Source organism: Ptiloglossa arizonensis, chromosome 14, assembly GCF_051014685.1.
Source record: "Ptiloglossa arizonensis isolate GNS036 chromosome 14, iyPtiAriz1_principal, whole genome shotgun sequence".
Lineage (NCBI taxonomy): Eukaryota > Metazoa > Arthropoda > Insecta > Hymenoptera > Colletidae > Ptiloglossa > Ptiloglossa arizonensis.
This window is the reverse complement of record NC_135061.1, coordinates 817,288-835,856: the sequence shown is the minus strand read 5'-3', so window position 1 is coordinate 835,856 and position 18,569 is coordinate 817,288. Positions and strand designations below refer to the sequence as shown.

General features: G+C 47.8%; 1 protein-coding gene across 8 annotated transcripts in view; it reads left to right on the top strand.

Moving 5' to 3' along the window:
- Positions 1-13,162, top strand: part of Ten-m (teneurin transmembrane protein Ten-m) — a 398,512-nt gene extending 385,350 nt beyond the window's left edge. For 3 of the 8 annotated variants that reach the window (XM_076326151.1, XM_076326150.1, XM_076326149.1), the window contains 9 exons: positions 102-348; positions 450-824; positions 1,340-1,675; positions 2,971-3,178; positions 5,550-5,865; positions 6,644-7,479; positions 7,646-9,951; positions 10,080-10,815; positions 10,893-13,162. In XM_076326151.1, the coding sequence (XP_076182266.1) occupies positions 102-348; positions 450-824; positions 1,340-1,675; positions 2,971-3,178; positions 5,550-5,865; positions 6,644-7,479; positions 7,646-9,951; positions 10,080-10,815; positions 10,893-12,381 (6,849 nt within the window). In that variant the 3' untranslated portion in view covers positions 12,382-13,162. Of the gene's footprint in view, positions 1-101; positions 349-449; positions 825-1,339; positions 1,676-2,970; positions 3,179-4,518; positions 4,546-5,549; positions 5,866-6,643; positions 7,480-7,645; positions 9,952-10,079; positions 10,816-10,892 lie in introns of all 8 variants that reach the window. The other 5 variants (XM_076326153.1, XM_076326152.1, XM_076326155.1 and 2 more) reach the window with 3 other exon arrangements.
- The last annotated feature ends 5,407 nt before the right edge of the window (positions 13,163-18,569 follow it).

Here is an 18,569-nt window from a genome sequence, read left to right as displayed (position 1 = left end):
TCTCGAATTCTCTCTTTTTTTTCATTTTTTCTCTCAATGGTGAATCTCTAGCGAAAACACAACCTGGACGAACCATTTTCAAAAGAAACTTCTCCTTCCAGCCTTCGATCAAGAAAGAGGTGACGTATTACATGGAGCCTGGTCACTGGTTCCTCTCGTTGTACAACGACGACGGAGACCCTCAGGAGGTGTCGTTCATAGCCGTGATCGCGGAGGACATGACGCACAATTGTCCGAACGGTTGCAGCGGGAAGGGTGAATGTCTTCTGGGTCACTGTCAGTGCAATCCCGGTTTCGGTGGTGAGGATTGCAGCGAGAGCGTTTGCCCGGTTCTCTGCAGCCAGCGAGGTGAGCGAAAAAGACGATCGGGAAATTTCCCGCGAACGAACGAGGTAACGAGACTTTTGGCACAGTACATCGCGTACTGACCTGTCACACCGTAATTCCAGGGGAGTACATAAACGGCGAGTGCCAATGCAATCCCGGTTGGAAGGGCAAGGAGTGCTCTTTGCGACACGACGAGTGCGAGGTGCCCGATTGCAACGGGCGCGGTCTTTGCGCCATTGGTAAATGCATCTGCCTGCAAGGTTACAAGGGGATGTACTGCGAGGAGGAGGATTGCCTTCATCCGAATTGCTCCGGGCACGGTTTTTGCGCGGACGGCACCTGCATCTGCAAGAAAGGATGGAAGGGTGCCGACTGCAGCCAAATGGACAAGGAAGCGTTGCAGTGTCTACCCGATTGCAGCGGACACGGGAACTTTGAACTGGATACACAGACCTGTCTCTGCGAGCCCATGTGGTCCGGGGACGACTGCTCGAAAGGTAACGATTCACGTCCGCGAGAACCCGCGCGTTTAACAGAAATGAACGAACGTGTTCGTAAGCTCGTGAAACTGGAATAATAGATGCGTACCTTCTTCTTTTCGAACCGTGACGACTTAAACTCAAACTGACGAAGAAAGTGAACTATTGTGCGTTACAACTAGACGATACAAATATTGGATATCCAAGTTTCAGGCAGTTGTGTACATTGAACAGTGTTATGTACAATATGGAGGCTACTCTGATAATTGGATTGATCGATACTTGTGTTTTCAGGTCTCGTGCCGGTGACGAGTGTCCTAACGGGACGTTTCTCGAACCCTCGACCGATAATCTTTGTCCAACCGCTTGTTCCGATCCTCTGTTCGTTAACGTTGTTCCAATTTGTCAGAGAAAATCCGTTTTATCCGGACCGTCGTGCGTTGTTTGCGATCGCAACTAACACACCTTCGAAACTGATCTCGGAGACGGAGCGTATTTACCTAACTCGGGACATCCCTGTTCGCGTTTTCCAGAATTGTGCGATCTGGACTGCGGTCCCCATGGTCACTGTGTGGACAACGTCTGCGACTGTCTGCCAGGGTGGTCCGGCGAGTTGTGCAATCTGAAGCAATGCGATCCACGATGCAACGAACACGGCCAGTGCAAGAACGGGACGTGCTTGTGCGTGACCGGTTGGAACGGGAAACACTGCACGATGGAAGGTTGCCCTAACTCCTGTTCCGGGCATGGACAGTGCAGAGTCAGCAACGATGGCCAATGGGAGTGCAGGTGCTACGACGGTTGGGACGGCAAGGATTGCAACGTGCTCCTCGAACAGAATTGCAACGATGGAAGAGACAACGACAAAGGTACAAAATAACCAAAGGAAATTTGTTTTTCGACGTTTAGGACTCTTCCCCGAGAACGAGGCATTTTTTAAGATCGTAATTCTCAACATTGAGACACGAGCAACGAAAGTCACTCTTGTGCTTTTGTAACCAAAGTTTCGAGTCTCGTAGGCGAGGACGTCGATCAGGATAATCGAGTTAATTATGGTAGACGATTCAAGGGTTCGTTAATAGTTACACGAGTCGAAACGATCGCTTTATCGTTCGGTGTTTTCTACGCAGCAGTTGTGACAATGTTTGGAACGCATAGACTCGCTTATCCGGGCTGTCGGTGAACCGACAGACACCTACTGTTTGTAGATTACTTATTCCGGTTTCTCTGGACCAGTGTCTTCTCGAAAGACCTCTTTCGGAGAAACTGACAAACAATTCTGTATCTTAAATTTCAATTAAAAAAGTCTATTGTCCAGATTCACCGAGACTTTTCGTTCTGAATCTTGGATGTAAACCTTTGCAATGTCTTAACGTTAAGAAGGAAGGGATTGAACCTTCTTCCTGCATAGTAAACCCGATCCGACGAATCTTTCTTTCTTTTAAGATGATAGGTTCTAGACCTTGGACAGAAACCTTTGCAATGTCTTATTTTTGGAGTTAGTGGTTATTAACACTATCCACTATTCGACGAACCTTTCTTTCTTTTAAGATGATAGGTTCTAGACCTTTGCAATGTCTTATTTAAGAGTCAGTGGTTATAAAAAGAAACACCTATAGCGTATTTTACTTTATATTTCACTTCTCTCGAAGGTCTATCGTTCTTGCCCTAGAAGATTTATTAGATTATCCCGAGTCCCTTAATTCTTTTCTACAGCGTGAAGTAAACGCTTCAAGTATCTCGAGTTCGTGTATCTTTCTCCCAAGAGATGAATTTTTCTATATATTAGGTTGTTCGTAAAATAATTTCGTTTTCCAAAATGGAAAATATACAATTTAATGAAACGTTTATACGCTCTAAAAGAATCCCATTTCATTTTCACCAAAAAAAAAACGAAATGACTTTCCGAACAACCCGATATATGTACCGGAGGAAATGTAACGCGTCAAGTTCGATCGTAGCGAGAAACGTGATGAAATATTCTCGAGAAGTGTATTCGCGAGGCTGGAATCGCCGCTTAACTTTCATTTTCAACATGTTAAAACGAAGAAAGATCCGTTCTCGAATCCCGCTCGAGCGAACGTTCCCCGTTCGCATCGGCTCGCTTCGCCCCGTATCTTTCCCTTACACGCGCTCACTAATCCCGTTGTAACGTACTTTGCAGACGGTCTCATCGATTGCGCGGATCCGGAATGTTGCTCGAATTATATATGTCGTAGCAGTCAGCTTTGCGTGTCGGCCCCGAAACCGATCGATATACTTCTGCGAAAGCAGCCGCCGGCCATCACCGCGTCCTTCTTCGAGAGGATGAAGTTCCTGATAGACGAAGGTAGCCTCCAGAACTACGCGCGCCAGGAGACCTTCAACGAGAGGTGAGTTTGGACGTTGGATAGCCACGAGCCGTGCGTTGTCTTCTACGTTCTCGCGACCGTTGCCCGTTCGATTGTTCCGATTAACGTTACGGCGCTGATTGCTCGGAGAACGTGCGCACACATACACACACACACACACACACATCGAACGCCGATCGAACATGTCCGTCCCGAATTTGGTGTTACGTGCCGTTTATTTTACGTGCGTTGGATCAAGACACTTGGTTACAGAAAACACAGAAACTCGTTAGCCTCTCAGCCAGACCACACGACACACGTAAAGTTTCACTAATGGTGTACGTTAGAAACGGATGCATGTGTTGCGGGACGACCGATGGTTGTTAAGAATATCGCGGTCCCTGCTCGTCACATATTAGGGAGATTTGTTCTCACGGGTGATCGATCGTGTTACGGACCAATCGTTGCTCGACTTTAACGCTCGCAGCTTAGAATTGCGAAAACGCGCGCCGCGAACACCGGGGCCCACGGTAATCTTTAACCGCTACGACGTACACGAAACACATGCATAGCCAACAACCACACGTATTGTACGTTCTCGTCCGTACACGATCCATACTAAACACGAAGACGTATACATAGATATGATATATTCTCTGCGTTGTTGTGACCCGTGTGAAATCACATCCCAAAAGTTTTATACATATGTTTGTACGTACGTGTGCGCGAGCGTGTGCCCTGCACTGAACCCCGTCTCCATTCTCACTATCATTCTCTATCTTCGCCTTTATCGCTATTCTACTTATCGATCTTATCGATATATACGTATAACCGACAGTCTATCGTATATGTGTGTATGTATATATATATATACATATGGAAACGTATATTGTGTATATACGTATGTGTATATATATATGTATATATATATATAGACATATTCTTTCTCTCTCACGTGTCCGTCCGAGTGGAGCTTGCGTGAATGTGGTGACTTCATGTTCGAGCCTCGAGCTTTTGCGCCCATCGTACCGATTAAGGAGGGAACGGTAGATACACTCTCTCCTCCCTTATTCGCCGGGTATTTTCGAGCGATTCTTCAACGATATTTTCGCGCAAACATCGAAATTTTTATCGAAAAAAAAAAATACTGAATTCTTCTTACGTTCGCTCCTATTGACCCTCCTCGACGCGATTCTTCCCTCCCGAGTTTCTCTCGTCCCTCTCCTCTCTCTTACACAATTTATCCACCTTCTATTCTCTCGTCCCTCTTCTCTCTTCTCTCTTCTCTCTCTCTCTCTCTTACTTTCTCTATCTTCCGACTAGTTTCGCCTTTAATCACATCATTTTAACTCGGCTCTGTTTTATCCGTGCTGCCCGGTCAGTATGTTCTGGAATCACTTCAACACAAGGTAAGAGACTACGTCGACGATGCTCGACTAAAACGAAAGAAAAGAAACAAAGAAAAAAAAAAAAAATAGAAAAAAAAAGTACAAGTAAAACCGGTTGCGAGTACAGTTCGTTCGTAGAGCGTAAGCGGTTAATAGCTGCTGCTGCTGTTTGACGATATTTTCGTGCATATTTGGTATCATGTGTACATACGTATACTTCCTGCATCCGAACCGCCGCAGAAGACGTGTTGCTCCGCGCGCGGTCAATTGCATTCGAGTACGAGCCTCTTCACGACTTGCCGGCACTTGCTCGTCACCGAAAGTTGTCGACAAACGGACGAAGAACCTCCCTCGAAAGTAGCGACGCGGCGTGTGCGACCGTACGAAAGCTCACACCAACCCCCACTCGTCCCTATCGTCATTGTTCGACTCTTTCTCGTTGCATGGTTTGGTTACCTTATTATTCCTACGTTGTCTTTCGTGCCTTTTGAGTTGAGCTTCTGACTTTGTGTTATTTGTGTATATGTACATGTAAATATAAGTGGTATTACTAGTCCAAAAAAAAAAAAAAAAAAAAAAAAGAAATTTTCTCATCGACCAGTGTCCAGTCATCGGTGCCAAAGAGGAACAACGTCGACGCGAGACGGACAATTCTACACCGAGAACGAGAAACTTTCAACGATCTTCGACTCGGAGCGTATCTTTGGCACCGAAACTGGACCGTGTCGAGTAAATTCTACCACGAGTTCGAGAACTTTACACGCACGGAATACCATTCGATCGAACGAACGAATAATGTGCCGTCGAGTCGAACCAGAGCTGACCGTTCCACTCTGACCGTACAACCTTACGGAACTACGGGGAAGTAACGTTTCTCGTTTCGATCTCGGTTCGTAAAACGACGGTACGTTTTCGTTCTACGAGACTTTCACTTGGAAACACTGCAAGACGACTTGCCAACGGAGAGTAATACTGTCAGTAGATTGAAATTAGATTAGACGATAGCCAGTTTGCTTTGTTGTTAGTGCGTCCACGGATCACGGTGGAAAGATACCGATCGCGTTAGTTGACACGAGTCTTACGTGGCCAGCTATCGGATCGTTAACCTTATTATTTCCTGACAGCCGATCGGCCGTTGTACGTGGCCGGGTTGTCACCCATCTTGGCACCGGTTTGATGGGGGTGAGAGTTAGCACCAGTACACCGCTGGAAGGATTTACACTGACGAGAGACGACGGATGGTTCGATCTCCTGGTGAACGGTGGCGGTGCTGTCACACTGCAATTCGGCAGATCGCCCTTTAAACCGCAAAGTCACATTGTCTTTGTACCGTGGAACGAGGTAAAATCACGTTCAATTACTTTGATCGTCCTGTCGAGGAGTCTGCCTACTTCGACGAGAAAATAGGAATGGGAAATATTAGTTTTTTTTTCTGGTGAAAATACGTAACTACATACGTAACCCTCGATAATCGAATCGGTATCTTTTCGTATATTATCGCTTTATTAAAGATACCTAGAATTTTCTAGTATTTTTCTTATTACGTTAGGTTGTACGGAAAGTCGTTTCGTTTCTTTTGGTGAAAACGAAACACGATTTCTTTCGAGCGTGTAGACGTTTTATTCAATTATGTATACTCCATTTTAAAGCGAAGAAAAATTAATATATTCTATAAAAGAAAATTTGTATTCTACGTGGAAAACGAAACGACTTTACGAATAACCCAATAGTATCGAAAATACTTTCGAATCTCGAGAGTATTCTATGGGAGAGATTATCGTGGAATTTGAAAATTTACCCTCCAAAACTCAACTCGACGTAGCTGAACACTGTTCTTTACCGTTTGCACTTTTATTCGATCCGGTAGGAACATCTTTCTCTTTAGACTCACCGGAGCGAAAGTTATCGAAATGGTCTATATCGCTTCGAGAGAATCGATTGGTACTTGCAAACTGCTAAATATAGAGAAAAGTTATTATCCTATATAAATGTACGAAAGTTTGAAATCGACGAAGATACGAGGTCGAGAAGTAGGCAGACCCTTTGACGATATCGTTCGTAGTACACCGAATCGGGATACTCGAAGAGCGCGATCTAACGAAAAGTCTGTTTACCTCAGGTGGTGATAATCGACAAAATCGTGATGACTGCCGCCGAGGAGAAACAGCCGAGCCACGTGCCGCACTCGTGCGCCGCTCACGATTACGATATGATGAAACCGGTGGTCCTGGCGACGTGGAAGCACGGTTTCCAAGGTGCCTGCCCGGACAAGAGTGCCATATTGGCAGAGTCCCAGGTCATTCAAGAAAGTCTGCAAATACCTGGAACAGGATTGAATCTTGTCTACCACAGTTCCCGTGCGGCCGGTTATCTGTCGACGATCCAGCTGCAGCTGACTCCCGAGGTCATACCCCCTACGCTCAATTTGATCCACTTGAGGATCACGATCGAGGGCATACTGTTCGAGAGAACGTTCGAGGCCGATCCGGTGATACGGTTCACCTACGCTTGGAATCGACTGAACGTCTACCGACAACGTGTTTACGGTGTGACCACCGCCATGGTGAAAGTCGGATACGAGTACAGCGACTGCAAGGACGTGATCTGGGACGTGCAAACGACGAAGCTCAGCGGCCACGACATGTCCATTTCGGAGGTCGGAGGCTGGAATCTCGACATACATCATAGATACAATTTCCACGAGGGTATACTGCAAAAGGGCGACGGGTCCAACATCTATCTGAAGCAGAAGCCTCGCGTGATCCTCACGACCATGGGCGACGGACACCAGAGACCGGTCGACTGTTACGAGTGCGACGGCCAAGCTTCCAAGCAACGACTTCTCGCCCCTGTTGCACTTGCCACCGCGCCGGATGGCTCCATCTTCGTCGGTGACTTCAATCTCGTACGGAAGATCCTCGTAGATGGCACTGTCAGGACGGTTGTTCGACTCAAGTAAGTGTCACTGGGTATTCTACGTTGCTCCGAGTAACTCGTTAGTACTAGATGAATCTTGTTTACTAGAGACACAAGATAACTAAGATAGAAAGAGAAAAACTTGTCGTACTCGACGAATTTTGTTTACTCGAAACTTGTACTCAACGAATCCTGTTTCTTTCAGCGTGACGAGAGTCTCGTACCGCTACCACATCGCCCTGAGTCCCTTGGACGGCACCTTGTACATCTCCGATCCGGAATGTCATCAGATAATACGCGTGCGCGACACGAACGACTACACCGATCCCGATCACAACTGGGAAACCGTGGTAGGGTCCGGTGAACGGTGTCTACCCGGTGACGAGGCACATTGCGGCGACGGTGCACTCGCCAGGGACGCTAAACTCGCTTACCCGAAAGGTGTCGCTGTATCGGCCGACAACGTCCTCTATTTCGCGGACGGTACCAATATCAGGATGGTGGACAGGGACGGTATCATCACCACCGTGATTGGCAATCACATGCACCGATCCCATTGGAAACCAATTCCCTGCGAAGGCACACTAAACGTTGAGGAGGTTCATCTTCGTTGGCCCACGGAACTGGCGATCAATCCTCTCGACAACTCGTTGCACATGATCGACGATCACATGGTGCTCCAATTGGCACCCGATGGTCGGGTAAAGGTCGTAGCTGGTCGTCCTCTGCGTTGCCCTTGGCCGTCCACTTCGTTCGACACGGAACTAGCGACACACGCCACACTGGTGATGCCGCAGAGTATCGCGTTCGGGCCATCCGGTAATCTGTACATCGCCGAGAGCGATTCGCAGAGGATAAATCGTTTGCGCGTGATAGGCACCGATGGCAAGATCTCCCCGTACGCTGGCGCCGAGTCCAAGTGCAATTGTCTGGAACGCGGTTGCGATTGTTTCGAGGCCGATCATTACCTGGCGTCCACCTCAAAGTTCAACACCATATCCGCGGTGGCCGTGTCACCGGACGGGGTAGTTCACATCGGTGATCAAGCGAATTACAGAATTCGTTCCGTGACCGCGAGCATACCGGACGCAAGCGGCGCCAGGGAGTACGAGATCTACTCACCGGACACCCAGGAGATATACGTGTTCAATAGATTCGGTCAGCACGTGGCCACCAAGAACATACTCACCGGGGAGACGGTGTACCAGTTCACGTACAACGTGAACACCAGCAACGGGAAGCTGAGCACGGTAACGGACGCGGCTGGCAACAAAGTGTTCCTCTTGAGGGACTACAGCAGCCAAGTGAACTCCATCGAGAACACCAAGGGACAGAAGTGCAGGCTCCGTATGTCCAGGATGAAAATGCTCCACGAGTTGAGCACACCGGACAATTACAACGTGACGTTCGACTATCACGGTCCGACCGGTCTATTGAAGACCAAATTGGACAGCACCGGACGAAGCTACGTCTACAATTACGACGAGTTCGGTAGGCTAACCAGCGCAGTCACTCCGACGGGGAAGGTGATCAGTCTGACCTTCGATCTCAGTTTGAAGGGAGCGGTGGTCAAGGTTGGACAGAATAACAGGAAACCCATCTCGATGCTGATCAAAGGATCGTCGGTGATCACGAAAGTCGGAGAAGCCGAACAGAGGACCACTGTCCTCGCGGATGGCTCCGTGGGTCAGGTGACACCATGGGCGCACACGATCAGCACGGATACATTGCCCTATTCGGTTCTAGCCGAGATCGAACCTCTGTTGGGCGAGAGTTACCCCGTACCCGCTAAACAGAGAACCGAGATCGCCGGTGATCTGGCCAACAGATTCGAGTGGCGATACTTCCTGAGAAAGGTCCAAGGTAACAAGAATCGAGGCAACTCAAAGTCCGTCACGCAAGTCGGTAGGAGGCTACGCGTGAACGGCGAGATCCTTCTCTCTCTGGAGTACGACAGGGAGACCAACAGCGTGGCCGTGTTCATGAACGACGTGGAGCTCTTGAACGTCACCTACGACCGAACAGCGAGACCGATCAAATGGGGTCCAAGGAACGGTATCTTCGCCGGTGTGGAACTCGAGTACGATCGTTTCAGCAGACTGACCAGTTGGACCTGGGGCGACATCAGCGAAACCTACGGCTTCGACAGAGCTGGTAGACTTTACGAGATCAAGTACAGCGACGGCACGTCGATGGTCTACGCGTTCAAAGACATGTTCAGCAGTCTCCCGTTGAAAGTGACCACGCCGCGTGGAAGCGATTACTTGTTGCAATACGACGAGGCTGGAGCGTTGCAGTCTTTGACCACACCCCGATCACACATTCATACTTTCTCGCTACAAACGTCTCTAGGGTTCTACAAGTATCAGTATTACTCGCCGATGAACAGACATCCGTACGAGATTCTGTACAACGACGACGGACAGATTCTGGCCAAAGTGTATCCCCATCAAAGTGGCAAGGTTGCCTACGTTTACGACCACACTGGAAAATTGGAGACCACTCTTGCCGGTGAGTAACAACAGCTGAATCGTTCGACTCTGTGAGCAGAGGAGGAATCTTTGGACGATCCAAAGATTCTTTCTCTCGCCTGGTTTCTTTTTTAAAGATTAATTGTTCCACGGTGTAACATTTTCCAGGTCTGTCCTCGATACATTACACGTACCAGGAGACGACGAGTTTGGTCCACAGCATCGACATCAACGAACCGAACTTCGAAATGAGGATCGAGTACAAGTACCACGCCGGTATCGTGAAAGACGAGAAGATCAAATTCGGTAGTAAAAGCGGCCTGGACAATGCCCGTTATCGTTATCAGTACGACGGTAACGCTCGGATATCCGGGATCGAGGTGGACATCAATGGCAAACAGTTGCCTCAATTGAGGCTGAAGTACAGCCAGAATCTCGGTATACTCGAGGGTGTCGGTGATCTGAGGATATACAGGAACCTGTTCAACAGATCCGTGATGCAGGACAGCAGCAAACAGTTCTACACCGTGACGGATTACGACGAACACGGTCGCGTTAAAACGGTACTAATGAACATACGTACACTGGACGTGTTCCGTATGGAACTCGAGTACGATAACCGTAACCGTATCAAGATGAGGAAGCTGGCGATCGGCAAAGACTCGAAAATGGAGAAGATCACGTACAACGCGGACGGCCACGTGCTCGAGGTGGCAGACACCGAGAACAATTGGCAGTACGCGTACGACGAAAACGGTAACGTGATCGGTATCATAAGGGAACACAACGAGAAACTCGTGTTGGGGTACGACAGCGGGGACCGTGTGGTACAGTTTGGCGACGTTGAATTCAACGCCTACGACGGTAGAGGGTTCGTCGTTATCCGTGGAGAACACAAGTACAGGTCAGTCCTATATCCATCCTCTCGTTTAAGATTCTCTAGGTGTCCCGTGTGTAACCTTTCTCGGTTGTTTCGTACAGGTACAATTCCCGTGGTCAGTTGATCCACGCATTGGAGCACAAAAAGTTCCAGATATGGTACTTTTACGACGATCGTGGACGACTGGTCACCTGGAACGACGATCGCGAGAACATCACCCAGTTCTTCTACGCGAATCCGAAGACCCCGGATCTGATCACGCACGTCCACTTCCCGAAATCCGCCAAGACCTTCCGGTTCCTCTACGACGCTCGTAACTTCCTCATGACCGTGGAAACGTCCGAGCAGAGGTTCTACGTCGCGACGGATCAGAATGGTTCACCATTGGCGTTGTTCGACACCAACGGGAACCTCATCAAGGAGATGAGACGCACACCGTTCGGGAAGATCATCAAAGACACCAATCCGGATTTCTATCTGCCCATCGACTTCCACGGTGGTCTCCTCGATCCCAACACCAAGCTCGTCTACCTCAACAAGAGACTGTACGATCCCACGGTCGGTCAATGGATGACCCCAGCTTGGGAGCAAATGGCGAACGAGCTCACCACACCGACCGACATCTTCATCTATCGTTTCCGTAACAACGATCCGATCAACTTCAAGCAGAACGTCGAGTACATGACCGACCTGGCCAGCTGGTTGAAGCTATACGGTTACGACATATCCGCGATCCTCGGCTCCGAGTACATGAAACAAATGGTGTACCAACCGAGCGCCACGATCACCTCCCCTCAACTGACACCAGACTTCGGTGTGATGTCCGGTCTCCAGTGTATCGTGGACCGTGTACACGAGAAGTTCTCCGATCTGGGATTCGTGCCTAAACCGTTGCTGAAACTGGAACCAAAGACGCGTAATCTTCTTCCACGTGTGGCTCATCGTCGAGCGGTGTTCGGTGAGGGTATCCTTGTGTCTCGAGTCGGTGGACGCGCGTTGGTCAGCGTTGTGGACGGTGTGAACAGCGTGGTCCAGGATGTGGTCACCTCGGTGTTCAACAACTCGTACTTCCTGCCGTTGCACTTCAGCGTTCACGACCAGGACGTGTTCTATTTCGTGAAGGACAACGCGTTGAAGATACGCGACGACATGGAGGAGCTGCGTCGTTTGGGCGGTATGTTCAACGTGTCCACTCACGAGACCACGGAACACGGAGCGGGTACTTGGAAGGAGTTGAGGCTTCACAATCCGGACGCGGCGGTGGTGATCAAATACGGAGCCGATCCGGAACAGGAGAGGCACAGGATACTGAAACACGCTCACAAGAGGGCGGTGGAGAGGGCCTGGGAGATCGAGAAACAGCTCGTGATGGCCGGTTTCCAAGGCAGGGGCGATTGGTCCAAGGAGGAGAAGGACGAGCTGATCAGTCGTGGTATCGTGAACGGTTACGAGGGTGTCGACATACACAGCGTGCACAGATACCCCCAGCTGGCCGACGATCCCGGCAACGTGGCGTTCACCAGGGACACCAAGAGGAAACGACGGAAGAGCGGGAACAGGCGCAACAGGATCCACAGGCACGACTCGTGATTCGAGGATGTGACGCGGGATCGTAACGCTATTTGGGACTTGATTCACGCGCCCACGTGAATCGCGCAGCGGACACAAAAACAAAACGTAAGAAAGAACAATGAAGAGAGACAAGACTAACACGTTCATTACATTCAGCCGTAACGGGGCGAAACGGTTCATCGCGACACGCCGTGTACACGCGTGTCCCCGTGTGTTCGCATCCATTCTCCCCGATCGTTCTTCTCTGTTCTCTTCTAGAGCGCACTCGCGAAACGAAGGAACCGAGGTAAATTATCGAAAAGTGTTCACGATCGATCGTCGCGGTGCTGTCCGGTTTACTTGTTTTTCCACGTACCCAAAGAGAAAAAAAAATGAAAAAAAAAATGAACCTACACCCAATCATCCCCGTACCCCCCGCTCGGTGTGCCATAATAGCGTTGCTTGCGATTCAAACGTACTTTTCGTTTCCTCGACAGTACGATCGTGGATGTCTACGGTTCCAAATAGCGAAACGTCTCCGTGGTTCGATTCTGGAGCGACAGAACGGATCCGTGACGCGTGTGAGAAGGAAAAGGAAGGAAAACGAATAAAAGAGAAACGAATCGAGCTAGTCAGATTGTTCACGGCAAACGACTGCGAGGAGCTTCGTCGCGTGATCGGTTCGCGAGCGGATCGGTGATGGGCGATGCTCGCGAGGATTTTTACGAGCAAGGGACACGAGGTGCGTGCATATTGAACTTACGAAGGTGCCGTCCGTGATGAGGAAATACGACGAAACGGGACGAGTGCGTGAAAGGAGGAGAGAGAGGGGAGAAAAAAAAAGGAAAAAAAAGTAAAGAAAGTACTCTTCGTGTTCGTTGATGAGTGTCGATCGAACTGGTGTTTTCATGCAACAGGGTCTACGAGACGTGCGCGTAAGCACGAACCGGACGCTTAGAGGCCGACGTATCCCGGGGTGTTTTCCTTCTCGATGATGGACGCGCCTGAACGCGTCGAATCCTCGCGACGTTGGCGAACAACACCGACGATAGGGGACCGACCGCGTTAAGGCCGAGTTTCTAAGGGGAAAAAACCAGGGAAGAAACGAAACAATGAGATACGTCGACGAGAAAGAGAAAGAAAAGAAAAAAAAAATATACAGCAGATATTTTTAACATGACGCGATGACGATGGTGTACTAGCGCGAGGCGAGCGAATTGTAAATATAGCTACTCGACTAAACGTAACTGTAGATATATAATATACGAACCGGTAAACTTAAGTGGAAACTGTCGATAATGCTTTTATATATGTATACATGTACACGGTACACGTCTCGCGTATTAAAAGCGCGTTACGTACACACACATACGTACACGGATAACGCGCGTTTCCACGCGCGAACCCACCCGATGGTGCGCGAACCCACCCGATGGTGCGCGAACCTACTCGACGGTGCGCGAACCTACTCGACGGTGCGCGAACTCACTCGACGGTGCGCGAACCCACTCGATGACGCGCGAGTCCACCCGATGGTGCGCGAGTACATCCGACGTGTAGACGAGTGAGCGTTCGTGTGCGCTGATTCGTCGGAATTTTGTAACGGGAGGAGCAAAGTTTCTCAAAGCAGGATCCGGTCGGTCGAATTCGTTCGGGTAAACGTTCGTGTTCGCGATTCGATATCGGTATTCGTGTAGAACCGAATTATCGATCGTCCAGACTGAGAACGAAATTGAAACGATCTAGACGCGACCGTAGATGTTAACGTGTAAATAACTCGATAGATATGGAGCGTTTGCGTGTCGTACCAGCTATATTATCGGCGAGAAAATTTGTAACGATGTTTTATATATATATATATATATATATATATATATATATATATATATATATATATATATATATATATATATATATATATATAGATACATACATATGCTTCGTGCCAGTAATCTGGTAGCGACGACGACTTGACGTAACGAGACAAGCAATAGACGAGCAAGTGTTTCGTGACGGAGACGCGTCGAGTAATAGTATCCACGGAGAAATAACGATATAATAATAACGATAATAACGGTAATATAATAATGAAATAATAATAATAAATAGTAATAACGATATGATAATACTAATACTAATAATAGTAATAACTAATAAAAAGGAGTAATATTAATATAACGATAATACTATTGTACGGAAATACCCCGCCTATCTTTCTACTAAAAATGAAAAATTATTTTTTGAATTGTGTCGTCAAAGATGTCCTATGTCCTAAAACCGTGTGTCTGTGGGATCGTCCCGTGGAAGTCACCCCTTGCGCCCCCCGTCCCCTCCCATCATCAAAATACCTTCAAAAAAGAACCTCCTCTCTGTATGAATATAACTGAAACTCGTCGGTGTTTATCAAATATTGGGTAAATGAAAAGGTAAAAAAAATAAATAAATAATAAAGTCGCGTAACTGTAAAAAAAAAAAATGTAGATCGAGCTCTGTGGTTTGGATCAAAGTGAAGTAACTGACATAGAAAGTAAAGACACTAAAAAGCAAAACTAAAATGCGATATAATACGTACGCGGTATAATAAATATATAGGGAAATAGCGGGCCAACGCTGGCGAGCCACGTCGCTCGGTCACGTTGCGTTCCGGGTAGTTGTACGGTGGATTAAAGCATAAACATACATAATCATAATTACAAAAAGTAACGTACTAGTTGACGAGTTAACGAGGGATTTAGCGACGAGAGATGAAAAGAGCAGAAAAAAAAATAAAGTAACGAAACCGAACGGTTCAAGAGTGCGCCAGCGAACCTTTAAACGGATAACGATGGAAATTGCCGCTGTACATATCTGTTGTGTATAGCCAGTATATGCCGCAAACCCACGCAAGTAGTATTCGCGTACAAGCGCGAGAAGGAATGCATTTTCTACGAAGTAACGGAAACCGACGGTCAGACAACGTGTCCCCGTTTTATCGCTACTATTTTTCTCGATCGATCATCGTTGTCAATTCGGAGCGATCGTTTCGTTTCTCTAAACGCGACAGTTCCATTTCCATTTAATGAAACTGCCCCCTCGTCCCCTACCCCCTCTTCCTCGCTCACCCCCCACCATCTACTCCTCAACGCACACTCTTATTGGTTCGCGCGCCGAACGACCGTGTCAGGGTTTTCCCCGGTCCGGTGAGACGGAGCCCGAGGTAACACGAGGCATATCAATCTGTGATTCACCGTTTTCGATATCCAATACCGCGTACGCGAAACCTTGTACACGTACACGGATTCGCATTCGTTTTTGCATGAAAAACAGTCTAAGCGTGCAACTTGGACACCTTGTACACGCGCACGGATTTATATTCGTTCTTAAACGAAAAAACAATCTAAGCGCGCAGCCATTGACTGCCTCGGGCTCGTCTCGCAACGTGTTCACTGGGATATCGAATGTTTCCGTTTCGCGATTCCGCGAACAAATTGTCCTCGATTGTATCTATCGTTTCCCTTCTTTCGAATAACCGTTTTGATCGTTTCTCTCTCTGGTACACGAGAAAATCCGCGGAGTGATTAAAAGTAGGACGGTTCGAGCATCTTTACGCTTATAGTATTCGCTAAATTGACTAAACGATCATGGTTCGTCCGCGAACAAACATTTTCGAAGCGAACGATTTTCTATTCGATTACATCGTTTATCCACGCGTCCGTTGATCGCTCGCGATAAGAAAGGATCGTTAAAAATTGAACCAGATTCTTTCGACGCTTTGATATTTTATTATCTTGTACGGTGCGACGCCCTTTCGTTTGAATATATGCTCGATATAATCAAAAACCGTTTTAAAATTCTCCAATTCGTTCCGAACCACTCGACGGACACTGTCCGAGTCTGATCAAAATTCGATGACCGTTCGAAGCCGGTGATCGTCCATCCCCACCCCAAACGTCCGATTACACGGCCCTCTGGTCTCTCCGCGGTAAACTACCAACAATTCGATCCCTCTTTTCGTACCACGAGCGATGAACGAACGCGAGCGAACAACTCGCGAAAACCAAGAATCACGATTCATTTCGAAAGGATCGCGTATCCGTGTCGATTCAGCACTGTTCGCTCGGTCTGGAAATCTCCTACAAGCCTGAATATCGCTGAACCGTCTTTCCTCGATACCCTCTGTTTTGTAACAATGCTTGTCTGATTTGTCCGTTAATTCGCCGTTACCTGCCATTCGCCGCGTAATAGCATGTTCTAGAATGCTCAGCATGCAAACAGCGATACGTGTCAGCTCCCGCGCTCGTGGTGCCGACAAATATCGCGAAGCAGTTTTCTATGTGTACTCGTTCACTCGCGAAACGCGACGTAAGGGAAACAAGGGAGAGAGAAAAAGAAACAAGAGAAAGAGATAAAAAAAACGATACGACGTTTAGAAAGCAGTCTTGTACTCGTGTTAACTTTACGCTTAGCGCATCGCCACCTTTGAGCGACGAACAGCGCCGTGAGAATTCTGCCGATTGGAAACGAACGAGCGAAAAAGCGACACATATAGCCTCCGTGGGGCGAATCGGCAATCATAATATACGTCCAAGACCGAAGGATTACGAAGCTGCGTTCCGAGCCGTGTTTACCTAACGATCCCGCCGGTTCGGCAGATCTCAGAATTCTCGCGGAGGCTCGATCTCGCGGCGAAGGTGCGAGATCTATTATTGTTACGCTCGACACGAATCTTCGCCGTCGACGGGAAACCGTCCGCTGTGACTCGGTTGGAGGGCGAACCGACTAAAAGAAAGCAATACTTCGTAACTATCGTGTATGTCTTAAAGGATCTAATGTGTCTGGTGAAACGAGAGAAAGAGGAAAAGAACGAAAGGGAGAGGTGAAAGAAGAGCATAAAGTGAGAAAGAGTGAGTGATAGAGAGCGAGAGCTATTATGATAAATTAATATATAACGAATTGTGTTAAACGATAACCGGGGAGGGGAGAAGTCGTACGCGTTTCTTTTCCTTCTTTTTTTTTTCTTTTTTTTCTTTTCTTTAGTATCGAACGAAATTCGGACACTGCGTCGCCATGATAGCGACGGGGAATATTTGTTCGTAACCTGTGTCTCGTTGTGTTTCTCGTTTTCCCAGCGGCGATTGCGTGTCGATCCCCCCTTTTGTACATAACCACGCGTCGTCGACCGAAAATTCCGATGCCCGTTCCGTTAGCATTGTCGATCATTGCGAGCAATTTCGACGCGCGATCAGATTATTGGAATTGCGACACTTTTCTATTGCTCACGAGACAATGGTCGACGCGTTTCAAGTGAATCGGACAACACGACACCGATGTCGACGATCTTTTGGGTACCCGCAAGTAGCGTTACCGATAGTTTCGTACAACCACATCCACGCGAGAAGTCATTTCGATAGTGTGCCCTTTATGTTTTCGTTTAGAGATACACAGAGGGCGTCCCGCATGGTGAACAACATTTACGGAATGTTCGACGACTCGTTCCGAGCCGATAAAGTTGTACGCGTCCGTCTATTTTCGTTTAACATCGAGATGCGATGTTGTTTCAAACTCGATGTCGAGCATGGTGACGCGTGCTGTTCAATCGTTAACGAAGACATCGATCCACGATGATGCTCACTATGATCCGCGTTCTATTCACTATGCCCGATATCGTATTTCTCGGTACTCGTATCTACGAGTTTTTAAAGTACACAAAACTAATCGCGGTTATGTATCGTTTACGATGGAACGATTGAATTTTATCGGTGCGTTAAGGAACACCCATCGAACATTTTCAATTTTTTACGCATCCGCGAAGCTACGCGTTCGGAAACTGGTAATGCGATTAAAAAGAAAAAAAAAAACGGTCGTTTTATTCCAAATACGCGTGGTATGATTTTTAGCATAACCTCTGTAACGAATGGAAATAGACCGTATGGTTATACGACGAGTTTGGTTCCGAATTGTCTGAGAAACAATTTGAAAATGTTTCACGGCTACCACGCGGGGCATCCTGTAGGACCGAAGTGAAAACGAATAGTGGAATTCCATCATCGCGATTCGTTCTCGTCGATCGTAGAACACGGATGAACGTCTAAGAGGAAGGTTCCATGGGACGCCTCTTATCGAGCCGCGTTTCACGGACGCTCGTCGCAGTTCGTCCGTTCTTTTGTATTTTTGTTCTGTCCTTTCGTGGAGATTGTACATATTACTTGCAATCATTATGTAAATACTCTTGAACGCAAACATACGTA